The 20,228-nt window shown below is 43.6% G+C and overlaps 1 protein-coding gene across 1 annotated transcript in view; it reads left to right on the top strand.

Annotated features, from left to right (window-relative positions):
- The window catches only part of TDRD9 (tudor domain containing 9), a 2,841,455-nt gene that overhangs the window by 320,276 nt on the left and 2,500,951 nt on the right, over positions 1-20,228 (top strand). The window contains exon 5 of the mRNA XM_044074496.1: positions 16,755-16,877. Within this exon, the coding sequence (XP_043930431.1) occupies positions 16,755-16,877 (123 nt within the window). The remainder of the gene's footprint in view (positions 1-16,754; positions 16,878-20,228) is intronic.

Raw genomic sequence — 20,228 nt, 5'->3', positions numbered from 1 at the left:
CTGACATCAGAACGTCAGGGTACAAAAGCGCATGACCGACGTCATATCCTCAGTCTTTTTTGCCGCATGGTCCGATGCAGAAGCAGCGTTGCAAGTGCCGTTCGGCGTTCTGAAATTTTTCGAGTTCGGAGTTTCAGACCGAATCAAAGTTGGCTAAGTACCCGTTGGGAATATTTTGGTTTTTCTTGCCTCAGTGTTTTACCGGATGTCAGAAAAAGTGAATAACTGTATTTCTTGTGGGAAACAGATACCGCATAGGGATTATCATTCTTTGTGTATTCCTTGTTTGGGGCCTGAGCACGACGTTGTTGGGTGTCGCTTTTGTGCTAGATTCAATAAGCGCACTATTGCGAAGGTTAGATTGTGCTAGGCTGGTCTTCGGGAAGCGGTGCAATTATAATATGCCGTCGGATGCTCCAGACCCCGCTTCTTCGAAGAAGCGCAAAGACAAAGCAGTTAAACCCAGCCAAGAAGAGTCGTCCGTTCCAGACGCCGGTTCTTTAGAGCGTCAGTGGAACCGGTGGTTCCGACGGAGGCTTCTCTGGAGTCCCAGGGGGAGACTTTGATTTTGCAGGATGTGGCCTCTCAGGAGGCAGGTCAGGCTGAAGGGGCTTCCCAGGTTACTGTACTCCCCTCCCTTCCTAGAGTGGTTAGGCCCTCTCCTTCTGTTTCCAAGGCTTCTCCCAGAGGCAGGCCAGGTTTAGCTTCTGTTGGGGTCACTCCTATTGCAGCAGGGTCTGTGCCCAAGAAGCACATGCTTAAAATGGCAGAAGATTTGATTACTCTGATTAGAGGTTCTTTGCCCCCTCCTGATAAGAGGCCTAGGGTGGAGCCAGAGTTGGGGAGTTTTGAGCAGGCTTCGATGTTTCTGAGTCTTCGGCTGAAGACTTGCAGGAGTACTCTCCTTATTCTGATTCTGATGCAGATGATTCGACTCCTTCTGCTTCTCCTCCAGAGGATTTTTCTTTTTCAGAGACTCTTCATTCCATGAGGGAACATTTTAAATGGGAAGGTCAGGACTTCTCTGATTCCAGGAAAAGGCTTAGGGAATTTTTGCTTTTACCCCAGCATAGGCCCTTGGCTATACCTCCTGTTCTGGATGTTGTGGAAGATGTGTTTGCAGAGGCTTCACTTAATCCTGATTCTCTGCCTCCTGCTCCTGTTAAACCGGATAGGTATTACAGGGTGCCTGAGGCTCATAAATATCTTTATAAGAGTCCTAGGGCGGACCCAGAAACTGTTAGTCAGGGACCTAAGGGTGTCAAGGCCTCTATTGTAAAAAATCCGGTTCCTCCAGATAGAGGCCAGAGCTTTGGATAGATGGGGAAAGAAAGTCCATACATCTTCTACCCTGGCTATGAGGGCTTTGAATTGCCAGTTTCATATGTTGAAATATCAAAACTATCTTCTTTCTCAATTGAAGTCTAAGGTGGATGCTCTGGCGGAAGGCATTGAGTGTAAAGAATTACAAGATTTGGTGCATGTTTCAGAGCAGGTGGGTAAGCATTCTTTACAATGTGGTTTTGATGCTGTACAGGCCTCGTCTAGAGTGGCTGCCACTGGTTCAGTTCTTCGCAGGCACGCATGGCTGAGGGATCAGAATTTATCTGACCATGTTAAGACAAGGATTTTGGATGCTCCTTTACAGTCTGATGTGTTGTTTGGTTCACCTGTGGAGTCAGTCTTGAAGAAAATGGAAGACAAGGCTAAGTCCATGCAGGCTGTTAAAGATTTTTTGCAAGTACAGCCTCCAAAGTTTAGTAGGAATTGGCCTGCTAAGGGGTGGACGTATCCTTCTTATGATTCTCAGTCTAGGGGTAGATCTAGACGTGGTAGGGGCAGAGCTCAGAGTTCTTTCAGACCTAGAACAGGAGTTCACCTGCACAATCTTCGGTGAGGGCAGGGGCCAGTCCTTTCGTAAACAGGCCCAATGACCTACCTTTTCAGCTGCCAGATCCTTCTTGCCTGGCAGCTCCTTTGGGAGGAAGGTTGGCACTCTTCAAGGAAAATTGGAATTTGATTACCCAAGACAAATGGGTATTGGATATCATACACCGAGGTTACAAGTTTTATTTCCATACCTTGCCTCCTTTCAAAGGCATGCCGGACGTTCCTCCTCAGCAAAGATTAGAGGCTCACAAACAAATTTCTCTGCTACTTCAAATAAGGGCCATACAACTGGTCCCTCTGCCAGAAGTGGGCCTAGGATTTTATTCTCGCCTGTTCCTAGTACCAAAGAAAGGGAACACGTGGAGACCAATCTTGGATTTATCTATCCTCAACACATATCTGAACATTCCCAAGTTCAAAATGTTGACGTTACAACAGCTTTTACCTCTGCTGGGCAAAGATCACTGGATGGTGACTCTGGATCTCAAGGAGGCTTACCTTCATGTTCCTATCAGGCTCAGTTGCAGAAAGTATCTGCGTTTTCGGGCTGGGACTTCTCATTATCAGTTCTCTGCATTGCCCTTTGGCTTATCTACTGCGCCCAGAGTGTTCACGAAGGTTCTGGCTCCAGTGATAGCTTTCTTCAGGCTAAGAGGAATACAGATCTATCCTTATTTGGACGATTGCCTGATTCTGGCCCAAGGAAAGGATGAACTTCTTCATCATTTACAGTATGTGATAGCAGTGCTAAGATGCCTGGGGTATTCTGTGAACGAAATAAAGTCCAGTCTAGTACCCTCTCAGGACATGTGCTTTCTGGGTGTGAGACTGAATACAGCATCCCAGATGGCCTTTTTGACCCCGGACAAACAAAAGAATCTTTCTCTTTACTTCCATCAATTGTCTCATCAGTCCAGGCTGACTGCAAGGACAGTCCTTCAAGCCTTGGGGTTCATGGCATCTTGTATTCTGGTACTTCCCAATGCCAAACTGCATATGAGGAAGCTACAATGGTATCTCAAAATGTATGGACACAGCACTGCCAAGATATGGACACTGTCATTCGGATAATACCTTGCATTCAAAAGGAATTTTGTGGTGGGCTCAGGAATGTCATCTAAACAAGGGACTCTCTGTGACCCGGCCAGAGGCGAGTCAGATTCTAACGACAGATGCCTCAGACAAAGCTTGGGGAGCTCATCTAAATGGAAAGTGGGTACAAGACACATGGCCTGCCAGACTTCAACATCTGCATATCAACTTGAAGGAGATGTTAGCAGTCCAATTTGCATTAATAGCTTTCAAGGATTTACTTCTTCCAGGGCAGGTGTTGGTTCTAACAGACAACACAACTGTCATGTGGTACATCAACAAGCAAGGGGGAACGCATTCTTATCCTCTATGCAGACAAGCTATGATTTTGTGGGAGACTGCTCTCAGTTTACAGCTAAATCTTCAGGCAAGGTTTCTGCTGGGAGCACAGAACTCCTTAGCAGATGTGTTGAGCAGACAAATTATGGATCCCCACGAGTGGAAATTGGATCCTCATGTATTTCAGAAATTGACAGTGTTATGGGGAACTCCAGACATAGATCTGTTCGCTTCTCCACTAAACTACCAGCTGCCAAAGTTTTGCACAAAAAGGTTTCATCCCACAGCTTGGAAAGTGGATGCTCTCTCATTCAATTGGAGCAATCTTCATGTGTATGCCTTTCCACCTCTGCCTCTCCTCCCAAACGTACTCCTGAAGGTCAGACAGGACAAGCCAAAGATGATTTTAATAGCTCCAGATTGGCCTCGACAGCACTGGTACCCATTACTGAGAAGTCTGGTGTGGGAGCCTCCATGGCCTTTGCCTTCGATTCCACACCTGCTGTCTCAGGAGAACAGTCATTTACTCAATGTCAAACTTCACTCTCTACATCTAACAGCCTGGCATATTCTGTTTTAAACCCTGGAGGGTCTCAGCTTCCACAGCAAGTTTTGAATGTTATTTTGGAGGCCAGAAGGCCTAGTACAAGGAAAGTGTACGCAGATAAATGGAGGATGTTTTTATTTTGGAGTACAGCAAAGGAATTTGATGTTTCTAAGCTTAATTTAAGTGTGGCTCTTCAATATCTTACTGAGTTACTGGACAAAGGTTTGTCCTTCTCCTCTATTAAGGTTCATGCTGCAGCAATTTCTGCTCACTATGACTGTGACCCACCATTGTTTTCTCATCCTTTGTTTAAGCAATTCCTTAGAGGGGCAAAGAATATAAGACCCCCACGTAGAGCTCCTACTCCTGCTTGGGATCTCAATTTTGTGTTGGAGAAACTCACTCTACAACCTTTTGAGCCTGCAGCTACTGCCGAGTTGAAATATTTATCATGGAAGACTGCTTTTTTGTTGGCCATTACCTCTGCGAGAAGGGTTTCTGAATTACAGGCCCTTATGGCGGTTGAGCCTTTCTTAATTTTCCATAAGGATAGGGTATCTTTGCGTACTAATCCTTCCTTTATGCCTAAAGTGGTTTCTAGTGTGGCTTTAAACCAAACTATTCATTTGCCTACTTTTATGCAAACCCCAGAATAAAGGGGAAAAGATTTTGCACACTTTGGATATACACAGGCAGTTGCGATATTATTTGAGCAGAACTAAAGGGTTCAGGCAGTCTCAGCAGTTATTTGTTTCATTTGCTTTGGGTTTTCAGGGCAAGCCTGTTTCAAAACAAACTATTTCTAAGTGGATTGGGTTTTGTATTGCTTTCTGTTATTCCCATCATGGTAAGGAGATTCCAGCTGGGATTAGGCCTCATTCCACTAGGGCTACTGCCACTTTTACAGCTTTTTTAAGGGGGGTGGCAACTAAAGATATTTTGGAGGCAGCTACTTGGAGTTCAGTGCATACTTTCTCTAAGCATTACCACCTTCCACTTTACTCTAAATCTAGGGCTGGTTTTGCCACTGCAATTTTACAGGGCATTTTGGCAGCTCCTAATGCTTTATAGTTTTGCCATCCTCCCTTACCTCTGCTTTGGGATTCTACCCATATGTAAGGACTGCAGCAATGTGAGATGAAGAACATAGTACAGTTTTGTACCTACCATAAATGTAGATGTTCGAAGATCTACATTGCTGCAGTCCAATTTACCCTCCCTCCTTCCCCTCTGTAGTTAGAGGCGGTTGTGTGGTTTGGGTTGTGAATATTGTAAATATTGTAAATAGGATTAGTGCAGGGGTGGTTGGTTGGTTTTTTGCTGTCTTTTGGTTTTGGCCTTTCTTTTTAGGGCCTTCTGACATCTGGGGCAAGAAAAGACTGAGGATATGACGTCGGTCATGCGCTTTTGTACCCTGACGTTCTGATGTCAGTTCTAAGCGCCTTGACCGACGTCAGCCTTATACTTTGGTATTCGGGCCGACCGAGGACAGCGGACTACCCATATGTAAGGACTGCAGCAATGTAGATCTTCGAACATCTACATTTATGGTAGGTACGAAACTGTACTTTTTGGATTTCCTCACTAGACTTTTTCAACGGGGAGCTAGCTGTTCTACGTTCAAGGTTCAACTAGCAGCCATCTCTCATTACCATGTGGGACACGAGTCAGGCCCCTTGATGACTGCGAAATTATGTAAAACCTTCCTCAAGGGTACCTTCCTGCTCAGGCCTCCCGTCAAGAAAGCTGTACCCCCTTGGGATCTATCATTAGTCCTTCAAGCCTTGACTGCCCCTCCCTTTGAACCAACTGCCTCGGCCGAACTTAAATATCTTTCCTGGAAAACGGCGTTCCTTGTCACCATCACTTCAGCGAAGAGAGTTTCCGAACTTCAGGCCCTTTGTGCGAAACCTCCCTACTTGATTTTTCATCAGGATAGAGTGTACCTCAGGACCAATCCCTCCTTTCTTCCTAAGGTGGCCTCAGAAACCAATATCAATCAGTCCATTAACCTGCCAGTTTTCTTCCCTAAGTACCAGAATAAAGGAGAATACAAGCTGCATTCCTTAGACGTGCACAGACAACTGCGCTTCTACATTCATAGGACTGCTGGTCACAGACCATCAGATCAGTTGTTCATTTCCCTTGCCAAAGTCAATCTGGGTAAAGCTATTTCTAAGGTCACCTTATCACGATGGATTTCACAGTGTATTCTTCTGGCCTATGAAACTACGGGGAGGCCCGCACCTCAGGGAGTACGGGCGCATTCTACTCGCTCCATATCTACTTCTGCTGCCTTTAGATCTAGAGTATCTTTGGATGATATTTGCTCTGCAGCCACTTGGGCCTCATCTCATACCTTTATCAACCATTATAAGCTGGACGTTATTTCCAGAGGGAGTGCATCCTTTGGCTCCGCAGTGCTCCGGAACATCCTTCCATGTTGGCCGCCCAAGATTCAGGTAGCTGGGGACTCTATCCAAAGGTTGCTGACAAATGAAGTCCCTACTTCAGATTAAGAAGTTATGTACTCACCATAACGTTCCATCTGAGTAGGTGACTTCATTTGTCTGCGACCATCCCCCCCTCCTTCCCCCTGGCCTTCAGAAGTCATTTCTTGTATGTCCTTTCTTGGTCCCTTTTGGGACACCTTGGTCTGAAATTTGGTATAAGGGCAAACTTGATCTGAGGTCAGTCAGGGTTGGCAGGGGATTATGGGTAAGGGGAGGAGCTAGGAGCTCAGATCCATAAGATGTAAAATAAGTTGCCGGCTCGGATCCGAAGTCGGATCCAAGACCCAAAGGTTGCAGACAAATGAAGTCACCTACTCAGATGGAACGTTATGGTGAGTACATAACTTCTTATTTCAATTTAGGAGGAGTTTTAACTGGAGAGTCCACTGCTTATGGGATTTGGCAGAAAAGAGTCTGACACTTTCAGTACTTTCAGAAGTATGATGGTTATCCACTTCCGCTGTACCCATCCACTCTTGTCAAAAGTGGTGGAGTCCAGTTGACACCAGAGGTATATGCAGAATAGAAGTTATATAGTTGCATAACTTGGTGTCTGTGTTGTCCAATTTCATTATGCATCACAAATGGGTCTTTGGATCTATCCTCAGATCCAAGCTGGCCATTTCTCAGTCATATGATCAGAGCTTCAAACTCCTCCCATTCCCACAATGCCTCACTCCCTAACAAACCCTCAGATCAAGTTTGCTGCCCTAATCATAAGGTGGATATTTCCAAGATAAGACAGAAATGGAAACAAAAGTCCTACTGGATTCCAAAGTATGAGCCAGTAAGTTCCTTAGTCCTCTAGTTTACTCTTGGCTGCACAAGCAAGGGGGAAAAAAGGGCAGGAAGTGATGCATAATGAAACTGGACAACACAGGTGGCAAGTTATGGTAAGTACATAACTTCTAATCTGATGTCCATTTCATTACCTGTCACAAATGGGTCAGATTCCTCAGCTACACAAACCTTGTGAGAACCTCAAGGAAGGATATGCCTGAGCACCGCAGAACCAAAGGCTACCTTGTTTCTGGAAATAATGTCTAACTTGTAATGAGATATAAAAGTGTGAGCGGTGGACCAAGTAGCTGCAGCATAGATCTCATCGATTGGAGTTCTAGCAGAGAAAGCTGAAGAGGTTGACATAGATTTAGTTGAGTGTGCTCGAACCGGACGGGGAAGTTTCCTTGTTTGGGAGTAAACCATAGAGAGACATTCCGTAATCCATCTTGCCAAGGTAACCTTAGAGACTGCTTGTCCTAATCTGTTGGGCAAAAATCCAGTGAACAGTTGATCTGATTTTCTAATGAGGTCTAGACCTATGTAGGTAGAAACGTAACTGTCTGTGAACGTCCAAAGAGTGTAAGAGATATTCACCTTTGTTAGAATAATTAGGGAAAAATGCATGTAAATAAATGGTCTGATTCATGTTAACCTCCGAAGCAACCTTAGGAATTGAAGGAAGGATTTGTTCTGAGAGAGAGAGAGACTATCCTTAAAGAAGGTTATGTGCAGAGGTTTTGAAGACAAAGCCTGCAATTCTGAAACCCTCTTGGGTGACATAATAGCCACAAGGAAAGCAGTCTTCCAAAACAAGTACTTCAACTCGCAAGAATTAGCTAGTTCAAAGGGTTTTTGGGTGAGACCCTGTAAAACCAAAGTAAGATCCCAAGGTGGAAAAGGATCCTTGATCGGAGATCTCAGATGAAAAACCCCTTTTAAGAAAGCCCACAAAGTTTTGAAGAAGAAAGGGTAGAAAGAGGAATCAACTCCCTTCCTGATAAGAAAGTTAGTGATGGTCACAAGTTGAACCTTTAATTGTGGACAGAAGCTCACTCCTTCATGACAGAGAACTTGAAAACATGGGGATATCTGAGACTGAGGCAGAAAAGGGATCTGTATTCCTCTGTGATGCCCAGATTGAAAACCTTTTCCACTTGCCTCGCTACAATATACTTTCTTGATGGATGGCTTTTGAGAAGAGAGAATAATGTCATGAACAGGAGAGGGGAACCTGGACTTTACCAAAATTACTCTAAGTGGAGAAACCAAGCAGTTAGTTTGAGGGACTGGAGGTTGGGAATCTGATGTTCCATAGGGTGTGAAATGAGATCCTGTCTGGGATCCAATATCCGTGGAGGATATTTGCTGTGAGACCGCAGAAAGGGGAACCATACCTGATGAGGCCAGTGGGGGACAATGAGGATAAGATAGGTCTTCAACCTGCTAGCTTTCTGTAGGACTTTGGGTATCCGAGGGATCGGAGGAAAAGCATACTCGAGACTCGGGGGCCCATTGTAGACCAGAGCATCCCTGGATCACTCCCCCCTTTGGGGGGATCAGAGCAAAGTACCTGCTGCATTTTTGTTTATGGGAGAGGCAGAAACATCACAGGAAGGTTGGCCCCAGCAGCTGAAAATCTCATTAGCTACTGACTGGTTTAGGGAGCACTCATGCAAACTCAAGATGGACCTGCTCAGTTTGTCTGCCAGGACTTTGGACTCCAGCAGGATGTGCGTTCCAATAAAAAAGCGGTTGGAAGCAATCACCCATTCCCAAACTCTCATGGCCTCTTGGCAGAGCGGGTAAGATCAAGTCCCCCCTGCTTGTTGATGTAAAAAACAAGTAATTAAAGTTGTACCAAATCAAACACAGGTTCGTAAAAACACCAAAGTTTGGTGTTTTTTTAACCTGCGTTTGGTTTGGTACAACTTTAATTACTTGGTTTTGCTGCTACTGTTTGTACCAATTTATTGGCTGCTTATTCTCTTTTTCTTTGTTTGCTTGTTGATGTACCATACAACTGACATATTGTCTGTCAAGATTGCAATCATCCCCTAAGGGAGGCAGTCCTAAAAGGCTTGCAACATGAGGAGGACCACTCTCATCTCCAGGATGTTTGTCTAATTTGGTCTCTATGGGGGACCACATGCCTTGGATCATCCTTCCCTGAAAATCCCCCCCCCCATAGGAAGGCATCTGTAATCACTGTAGCTGAAGGGGGGGGGGCGGCGACAAAGGGCCTACCTAAATGAAGGTCATCCGTGAGCATCCACCATAGCAGGTGATGTTTGCAAATTGGTGTGAGTTTGATTGGGGTTGATAATGGTTGATAATGGACCATTGAACAGCTAGGGTTCACTGAAGAACTCTCATGAAGAATCTGGCTAGAGGCACCAGTAGGATGGCAGCCGACATGGAGGCTAAGGATATGAGAATCGAGCGAGCTGAGGGGGTTGGAGTATCCAGAAGGCATTGTACTTTGTCTGATAGACTATATCCACTGTAAGGGATGCAACTTGTGTTATTGTGTTGAACTGTGTCTTGATGAATTCTGTTTCCTGAACCGGAGCCAACTTGAATTTGGCCATGTTGACCGTGATTCCCAGGGGAAGAAACTGGTGCAACATCACCTTAATCGCCCGAACAGTTGATGCCTTGTGGGTGTTATCAGGAGCCAATCATCCAGGTAGGGAAACACCTGGAAATCTTAGATGGAGGTGTGACATGACTACTGCCATATATTTGGTGAACACCTGGGGGGCTGTGATGAGATCTAAGGGTAGTGCTCTGAGCTGGTAATGATCGGTATCCAGCCGGAAGCATGGAAAATCTCCTCGAGTGCGTGTTTATTTTAATACGAGTACACATCCTAGAGATCCATTGAGCACATCCAGTTGTCCTTGCACATTAGCGGCAGAATAAACTGTACCATAACCATGTGGAACTTTGTCTTCTTGACACATTTAAACTGCTGAGATTCAGTATGAGCCAAAGGTCCCCGGTTGTCTTTTGACACCAAAAAGAAGTGTGAGTAAGTTCCACATCCTCGTTCAGTTGGGACCCACTGGATGACTCTTGTCTAGAAGTTTTTGCACTTCAAGGGCATTCTCCCCCTGACTGGGTGGCACGTCTGGGAGACACTCCCCTGTGTGGGGAGGAGGAAGGGAAAAGGGAATATAATAGCCTCTGGATATGATTAACACCAAGCATCATTTGTTGTCTGTCCAGGCTGCTGAGTGTAAAGAGAGTCTGCCCCGACTGCCTCCAGAGTAGGACAGTTGGGCAGCGCTGAAAGCCCTCGTCAGAGAAGGGTTCCCTGAAGCCCTGGTTCTGAGGACCCCCTCTGCTCCTGGGAGAGCGTCTACCATTAAATCCTCTCCCTCTGCCCTTGGAAGAGGATTCTTCCTTGAATCAGGGAAGGCCCTTTGGGATTTACTGACCTACATCTTCCCTCCCTGTTTGGTTCCTGGAAAAGGTCCACTGGGGAAGAAAATGTAATTCCCATGGCAGATAGTCTTGCCATCCTGTTAGCTGCAGGTCAGAGTCTCCCTTAATGATGAGGTGGAACTATCAAAGGGGGTGTTAATGAACAACACTTTGAAGGGGTCCACAGACTTGCATAACTTCATCCAGGCATGTCGCCTAGGGGTTATGCCTGAACCAGACGCTTAAGAAGTCCCCTCCAATGCGTGGGAGATGAGCCTCATGGAAGAGTTAGCAAAAAAAGCCATGGTATTCATCTGTGGAGAAACATTTTTTAAAAGCTTCCTCCAACAGTGACTGCCCCAAAGATGTGGAAAACTTTCTTCACCATGTCTCTCTGGAGGCGAATGAAATGTGCCAGATAATTTAATGCCCCCCAGCGAAAAGGTGGCTGAGGCGTACATTTGCTTCCATGTCTGTCCAGGGCTGGAGACTTTGTTCAGGGGGTGGACAGTGGAGCTCTGTTCGGGAGATGTTTCTTGGTATCTGCAAACACCACGGCATCAACCAGGACACCTTTGCTCCAGAAGGGATGATTCTTGGTGGGGGGGGGCTAAGGTACTAATGTGTGCAATTCAGGATTGGTTCTATGGTGTCAGGTTCCTTCCATGCCCGGCGAGCGATGAGGTCAAGAAGTTAGTCTGCCGATGGGGTCACCCAGGATGTAGATGGTCCTGTCCAGATGCCTCCAGGGACACTGACTCCTCTGAGGAAGAAGGTTAGGAAGACTATCCCCCCTTTTGTTTCAAGACTTCTATGATATCTCCAAAGGAAATATCGTCAGGTGGAGATCGGGGGGACCCTATCCCTTCGAAGTCGGTGTCCTCTGTTAAAGACTCCAAAGGGGAGTCGGTGTGCTTCCACTCGCACTGGCGTTTCCAAGGAACCTCCTCCACAGGGTATTCGGGGGAGGACTTGGAAAACAGGGAAACCCCTTGCTGAGGGGTTGGCTGGAGTCTCTCTGGGAGGGGTTGACCACAGATTGGAAGGATAGGAGCAAAGCCTTGATCCAAGGAGGATTGGGAGGGGCCTGGTGGAGAAGAGTCTGTCTGGAGGAGTCGAGAAAGCCTTGTCTGCCACCAGGAATGCCAATGATGCCAGAGGAGCGTGTCCACGCACCCTGGAGGCCGAAGTCACCAAAGGAGAAAGAGATGAGGCCACTCTGGATCAGACACCTCCAGAAGGCACTGGCCCCAAGCAGTAAGGCCCACAAGGGAAGAGACTGCTGAGAAGGTCAAGATTGGAGCCGACATCAACTCCGAAGAACTGGCGTCGATCCCTCTGATCTGGGACCCCCTCTGCTCTGACAAAATCTGAGCTGAGCTGGTCTGCGACTCTTTGGAGCCGGGAAAGGAACATCCCATGTTCTGACCCTGATCCACTCTAAATCATCAGGCCCTGCGACTCCGAAACCAAAGGGATTGGAGGAGGAGGTTGAGGTATTGTGGTCTAAGCTCTCATAGATCCAGCATGGGTCAGAGAAGGCAAAATCTCCAGCTGGATCTGGGCTTTGAGGAAGCTCCTCATCTGATCCATCTCCAAATGAGAGAGCCGAGAGGACCCAGAGGACAAAGAGGAATGTGTAGACCGCACCGATGAAGCACTTGACCGGCCGGTATGGGCTGGTGAAGGTGACTTTCATCGATGGGGGAGTAAGACTGTGAGACTTGTGCTCTAAATGGGAGTGCTTCAGAGTCTGCTCCAGGGAAGACAAACTACAGATCCTAATGACCTCTGACAGCTCTGAAAGGCTGCTCGGACCAGAGGTCATTGAATCCGGCAGGGTGGGAAGATGGGTTGGAGCGGACTTTGAAGGGCCTGTCTGATCCTGGGAGAAGCACAAAGATGAAGGATCCAAATGTTTTCTCCTCTTTTCAGAGGTGGAAGCTGACGTCCCCGGGGAAGCAGAGAGTAGCTTCTTCTGAATAGGAGTCTGGACTCCAGAGGAGAGAAGAAGCCCTCTCAAGATGAACTTGTTCCTCCTATCTGCTATGGCCTGGGGATTGAAAGCCAAGCAAATATCGTAAGGCAAATCCAAGTGCTCTGGGCCCAAGCAGTAAATGCACCTCTTGTGGGCATCAGATTGGGGCATCTTATGCCCACAAGAGAGACACCTCAAACCCAGCAGGTTTCTTAGCTTTGTCTGACATAATTGCCAGGTACTCGCAGAATAAACACACACACACACACACACACACACACACACACACACACACACACAAACACCTAACCAGTCACATGCTACCACTAATCCCTACACTAAAACTAAAGGATAGCAGGAAAGTTTTTAAGTTTTAGAAGAAAGAAAGAAAGGAAAAGAAGGAAAACTGCAAAAAAGGGCTGGAAAGACCAAACACCAGCAACCCCTAGGATAGCAAAATAGAGGAAGTATAGAAGAAAGGAAGACTAGCTTACTAAATTGCCAAAAAAAACTTAGAAAAATGTAGAACATATGAAGATATTACCCACAACACTGAAGAAGCTCACAGTCGTGTCTGGACCAAACAGCAGCAAATGAGATTTGGGGGTTTGTTAGGGAGTGAGGCATTATGAGAGAGTAAGGAGTTTGAGGCTTGCATTGTATGTCTGAGAATTGGCCGGCTTGGATCCGAGGACAGATCTGAAGACCCATTTGTGATGCATAATGAAATGAACAACATCAGACCAGTGCATTTCAGGAAACTTCCTTGTAGAATCTGATGTGCTGGTCTTTGTGGCATGAAGACGTTTTCTTGCACAAGTTTTATTTGTCAGTATCTGTACTCTTTTTCATAATTTTGGAATGGTTATTACTGTAACAGAGATTTGTTAGGGCATTAATTCTGCAGCTGATGCTAGTTCCTTAGGCAGCATTTACAGTGCAAAGTTCAAACGTGACAGGTATGACTGATGATGGGGAGTAATGAGAACTTTCAAGGTAGCATTAGTATTTGTACAACCCTTTGCTACAGCGGAGTACACATTTGAGAATTAACTTTTCTTTCCGGGAATGAAGCTACCTCCTTTATCCATCAAGTTGCCCTAGAACAATTTTCAGCACTATTACTGTAGTTAACATAGTAAAAAGAAAATGGATGCCTTCATTGCCTCAACTTCACTTACAGAAATTTGTATGTTTGTCTTAAACTTGACTGTGACTTCAGTGAAGCTAAAGATGCATCACAAGTGTTCTTCTCCTCAAACATTCCATAGAATGGCAAAGTTTTGTAAATGGGACATGAGTCCTGTCTGAGAGTGTCAGTTAGTAAAATTCAGACTGGTGGTGTAGGACCCTTAAAATAATCTATTGGTCATATGTATTTTCTTACTTTTATACTACATTGCATAGCACATAAAAGTGCCAAATAGTTTTCACCCCATATGTAAATGTTTTTGGCCACTGCTTTTGTGAGGAAGACATTCAGTAGCTCTTTCCTTACGATCTTGCCACTGCGGTTCGAAAGTAAACTTTAACCTCAGTAACAGGATGTTGGGGAAAGTGTGAAGTGCTTTAATGGACGCATTGTTGTGCATGTGCAGAGACATGTCCATTAAAGTCTATGGATGGACCCCTCTCTACACTACAGCGGTCACAAGGGATGCACTAAATTTATTTGAACTGTTGTGTGTACAGAGCTTATTAAGATGGCTCAAATATGAAATGAGAATGATGCAAGTGCATTAAGGCACTTCACACTAGGTTATGTGATACATCCATGAACCAAACACTTTAGAACAGTAGTCTCATCTACACCAAGGTACAAGTTTAAAACCCCCCAGGTAAGAGAGTCGAACAGGATGGTGGAGTTTGTAAATGGGGATGTATTCAGTCAGTATTGGGGTAAATGGACTTAATTACCTTACCCATATGAACTGTTCCAGGCTGACAGGCTGAATTAAATCTAAATTTAATCCACTGTGGAAAAAGTAATAAACTTCATTTCTGGTTAGCTCAGCTGACATGATGAAAGCAAATGTATCACTGCCCTTCCAGCATGTTGGACACATCATTCAGGGCAGCTATATGTAGTAAAACAGTGGCAGTATTGTTCAGAGAACATTGAAGAAATTGAAGCAACAGTTGCACAACAATCCACTTCCATTGAACATTTTCTGGACATAAAGCAGAAGAGAGCCCACAATGAAGTAGAAATGGTGTATTTGCAGCTAAGGGATATGGATTTTAGAATGGAGTTAAGTGCCTTGGCCATGCAAGGGGGTAGCTCTGCTGCTTCACAATTCTTGGTTCTCTGGTTTGGTTCATGGTTAGAGTGTCTGTGTGGTGTCTGCATGCCCTCCCTACATATGGCTTTTGCTACTCAATTTCCTGTCGTAGTCAAAAGATTATGCTGAGAGATTCAGTCCCCCAAATTTGCCCATAGGAGTGTGTGTGTGTGCATGTGAGTGCCCATACATCCCGAGATAGGCAACATGCCATCAAGGAGTGATCTGCCTTGAGATTGTTACTTGCTAGGATAAGCTTCAGCTTGTCCACTGCCTTGATAAATGTGCATCAGAGAATGTTTGAACATAAAATTTAATTCTGTATTTACAAAGGGTGAATGCTGTAATTAATGTAATCAACACAATAGACCATGCTTAGTCCATGATGAATTTTATTTTTTTGTGTAGGAAGCAGCAACGTTATTCAATAATTTAATGCCTTTTCTTCAAACAAAACAGTGAAATGATATAAAGCTTTGACTTCGTTTTTACCATCTGTATTTGTGCAGATGCTTTTGCCATATTAGTTTGGTGTCCATTTTACTGTTACCAGTAAGCAGAAGGGTATGAGGACCAAGTAGGAGTTCAGAAATTGTAAAGAAAAAAAAAAAAAAAAGACTAAAAAAGATGCCTTTCAGCACTTTGTTTGTACAAGTGTTCTCTGATTATGTAGTTTCTGTAATCAGGATATGAAAGTTTAATGGTTATTCTTGCTTGTTGAACCTAATGTATGTCAGTCTAGAACCAGGGTGTTGTAGGCATAGTACCAAAGAAGGAGTGGAAAAGAGAGCTGCAATGCTTTCTCAGTCAGTTTTGTTTGAACTATAGTTTCTGATTAGAAACTGGAACCTCTAGCCTAGCAAAGCCAATACAAAGGGAAGGCATGCAGACACCACACCACACCACACACCCCATCCTTGAACCAAACCAGAGAACCGAGAGTTAGAGTAGTTTGTGCTGTTGATGGTGCAAACCTGGAAATAAATCATCAGTGTACAAAAACTGCTTTCAAACTAGGGTATTTGTGATCAGGGCATTCCAATATCGCCTGAAAAGCAATCATTCAGTATCTTCTTGGGCATTTCTTTCCACTGATTTTAGGACAGAAAATAAGTACTTTCATTAATAATACTGGCCATTTTGACTCCTTATCCTGAACAAAATGTATATTAGCACAGAATATGTTGCATTCATTCTTTTTGGTGTGAGTAGCCACATTAATCAAGATGAGCAACCAAAAGTGGGGTGGATTGCTCTGCTCATTTAGATTATCTGTGTTTTTTTCTGGTCTTGAGTGCTGAATGCAGACACAGTTTGACACAGAATTTATGTCCTGTTCTACTGTATCTCATTCTTATGACCAGGATATTTTTAGCATTGTTGCGGTTTATATTCTATAAAATAGTTAACTTCAAAGGCCGTCTAGCATGACTCGGAAGTAAAAATGGTGTCCAGTACTGCACTCCTCTAGGCTTCTTGCACCAGTCCTGCATCAGTATCCGCATTGGCTTGCACAGAGGAGGTTGACTATGTGAGTAAGCAATGCAGAGTTATTACCCTGTTGTCTTCTTCATAGACCTACTGCTGTGGTGAGTACCTCACACAGCTGTACTTTTATATAATTAATTTTTTCAAATGAGATTTTCTTTCTTGTTTGACCTACCTCAGGCTAGTCATCTCACTTTTGTGAAATTGTATGGTTTGCAGTAACATGGAATGTGTGGGTACTCGTACTCTGCAATGAATTCATCTACTGAAAGACATTCTTATAGGGTCGTTACACTTTTTTTGTTTTGTTAGGATTGTATTTACTTCGAGTACATAAGAGAGCAGTTCCTGTGTTGGTAAGGCCTCCCCATGTCAAGACTCTACCAACTTCAAAGACTGTTTCTTAACACGTATCGCTGATATTATAAATAATCTTACTTTTGAGGATACTAATTGTGTGTTTAATCATTTGTTAGGTTGGTTTAGCTAAAGTGGCAACATCTGATACCCGACTTATTTATATGACAACTGGTGTTCTCCTCCAAAAACTGGTTTCTGCCAAAAGCCTAATGGAATTCACACACATTTTCATTGATGAAGTAAGTAAACAAAGCAGAAAAAAATAGTTACTTTGCAGTTCTTCTTTACTTATGTTATATTCAGATAAAATAGTGAAATACTTTCTATATTGTTGGACTTCAGGTTTGTAGCTGTACTATTTTTTTATTTAGTGTTGACAGATTTTTATGTTTGCATAAAAAAAAAGTTGCACATTTTTCCAGTCTGTAGACTTTTAAGAAGAAAATGTGCAGTTGTTGTATAGTTGTTGTTGTTGTTGTGTCTTTCGGCTTATCCCGGTTAGGGGTCGCCACAGCGGAACTCTGGTCCGCTAATGTTTGGTAGTGGATTTTTTTTTTTACGTGTGGAGTTACCAGCCCTGACGCACAACCTTCAATGAAGGCATGCCCATTCACGCATGCCTCCACACAGAAGACGCTGTAGCTGAGATGTGATGCAACATTTATTGACACCCTGAAGAGTTTGGAGAGTACTTAGGACAAATAGGAGTAACCTTCGTAGTGTAAAAGCTTCCACAGCAGAAAAACCAAGAAGAAACGTAAATGCTGAAATGACGCTAAGTGCTCAATAGAATCTCCAGGCAGCCAGTTGGATAGTTCCACAATTTATTAAGTATTCCACACGAAAAAAAAAAAAAAAAAAATATATATAAATTAAATTAACGCTCTTCAAAACAATAATAATCGCGTTTTCGTCTCACTATGTGGGACTTCATCAGAAATAAAGGAAGTTGTGCAAATAACATTTAAATATCTTTTTTCCTTTCCAATTAAGGAAAAATACCAATGACAATTGATTTTCACATTTTAAAATGTCCTATCAGCTTCACTTTCTCATGAATATTCATGAGTATTACATTCATTATTCAAGATCTCCTAAATGTTCACAGATCTCCGTTCCAAAAAACATACATCCTTATATACGTTTTATAGGATATACTTAATAGGAGATACTTAACATTAGACTTTCATATTGAACATTTCAATCTTGTATATGCTCATAATCTATTTAAACACGTACAATAAACATACAGTGTATATAAAATACAAACTTCTTAAAAAAGCTTAAAAAAATACCTTAAAAATACTTAATTTAAAAACTCATAATTACCTATCTTAATGTGCAAATGTAATGGATGGTGCATATAAGATATATAATTTTTATAATAAATAATAAATAATATATAATATAATATGTACAAAAATCAAATATGTATATAAATATATAAATATATAAATGTAAATATGAATATAAATATAAAGTGCAAACAGTATAAATTTTGTGTTAAGAATAAATATTATGTTTGGTATAATACCTCGAAACATAATGTTTCACAAATGTTTCATAATGAATCACAAATAGGAGTAACCTAAAGGGATGAACACACACTGGTGGTAAGCTCTCCAAACGTGACTCCTGTTCAAGCAGAGTTTACATTATAATACATCAGCCCAGTGATACAGAGGTTAGGAGGGCTCTGAATGGAGACATGATAAATCAGCAAGTAAAGAAAAGTAGTATTGCTGGAATTAAATTCATCCTCAAGTCTTGGTGAGTACCTTCATGAGGTGGACCCTGTTTTTTCACAAAATCTCCCCAAGATGACACTGATACACATCTGTATCAGGGACAGAAGTAGGTTAAATTTAAAAGATAGCTGGGTGCACAAGATCCAGGATAAAAAAGTGCCTAATCCTGGTAGGTGCACTGGTATCAGGACTGGAGAAAATGACAGTGTAGAATCTTCAAGACATGGAAGCATCCCTACAGTGGGGCTAGGCCAGGCCAATGGGGAGGATGTACCCCACCCCCCCGTTGCAGAAGGAAGTAGTAGTCCACAAAAACTGATACGCCAAAAAAAAAAGAAGAGCCATAAAGAGAGTGGACTGTTGAGGATAAGAGAAAATTATGTATTGTTACTGTTATTCAGGATGCCCAGAATTTCCAGACCGAAGATATACAAAACGACTAAGAGAAATTAGAGGAAAGAAAAATACTTGCACAAGAAAAACTACCAATACATGAGATCTCCATAACTCCATTGCAGGAGTCATTACTGTTCACACTGCGAGGGCTGCAAAGAACACTTCTGGCTAACATCACAGATTGAAACAATACTGATTTCATGAACTTTAATCATACTTTGACTTAAGAATGGGGTCCATTCCTGTCATGGTATTGGAAACTTGGTGAAAAAAGAGGTTAGGAAAACTAGTGAACTTCATTTAGCTAGTTTCTTAAATCCTTTCTACTCAGGGAAGGGTGGTGGTACGAGTAGTTAAATACTGGCTGTCCTGCCGTAGTAGTAGGGAAAGATGTCCTTCCATATCACTGTTGCAGTATTCTTCACCTAAAGGATCTCCTGCCAAGGACAGCCCAATGTCTGGCCAGCACACCAAACCTTCAGCTCTTTTAGTTGCTGTATATCACATGTATGCTCCCCACGGACGATGTAGGGCATAAAGGTGACATATGGATGCAGACAAAGGGAAAGCAACTGTTTAAGGTCTTAGGCCAGTCCAAAAGCCATTATTGAATGCTGATCTGAACACCCTTCTGTGCTGGTTACCAAGCCGTGTTTTCACCTAAGTTCCCTGTTGGGATTTCTTTTCTTCCTGTTGTGGTTGTTGTGTTCGTGCCACCCAGAAAGGGAAAATGTCAGTGTGGAAGGCAGATTTCCCATAAAGACCTCTACGATCAGTATTCCCCCCCCCCTTAGGTGCTTCCCACAATCATACACATTGTTCTCTATGCCAGACATCTGTATGCCAGACATTTGTGCCTAAGACCCTACATGGTTGCCTTTCCTCTTTGTCCATGTACCTGGAGAACCAACATCTTAAGTTTCTGGTCAGGGTGCTGTGGCAGAATCTCCCCATCCTGAGGGTCAGCTGTCTGCCAAGAAGAAGGCCAAAAGAAAGAAAAGAAGGCCTCCTGTGGCTCCCTAAAGGTTCAAATCACATCACCCTAAAGGAAATGAGGGCTCTGCCTCTGGCTGTTCTAGCTTTTCATTCCCTGTTTTATCCCGGGCCCATCAAAGTTTTCACAGACAATACCACAGTGATGTGGGATGCCAGCAAGCAAGGGGGCACAAGGTCCTATCTTCTTTGCAGACTAGCTTTTCAGGTCATTAATCTAGCTGTCCAGTATCAAGTGACTCTTCAGGCAGTTTACATTGAACAGGTCCATCACACAAGCACATGAAAGGATGCTCCACAGAGATGTGTTCCTGCACATTGTCCATTGGTGGGGAATTCCTCAGATATTTTTGCTACCCCTCGGAGCAGACAGCTTCCTTTATTCTGTTCGAGAGTCCCAAGTCTTGTGGCTTGAAATGGGATGCCCTGCCTTTTCCTTGGAATGGAATGTTT

Source organism: Protopterus annectens, chromosome 6.part0, assembly GCF_019279795.1.
Source record: "Protopterus annectens isolate FY-2018-M chromosome 6.part0, PAN1.0, whole genome shotgun sequence".
Lineage (NCBI taxonomy): Eukaryota > Metazoa > Chordata > Ceratodontiformes > Protopteridae > Protopterus > Protopterus annectens.
The sequence above is the reverse complement of the archived record's forward strand: the minus strand, read 5'-3'. Positions and strand labels throughout refer to the sequence as shown.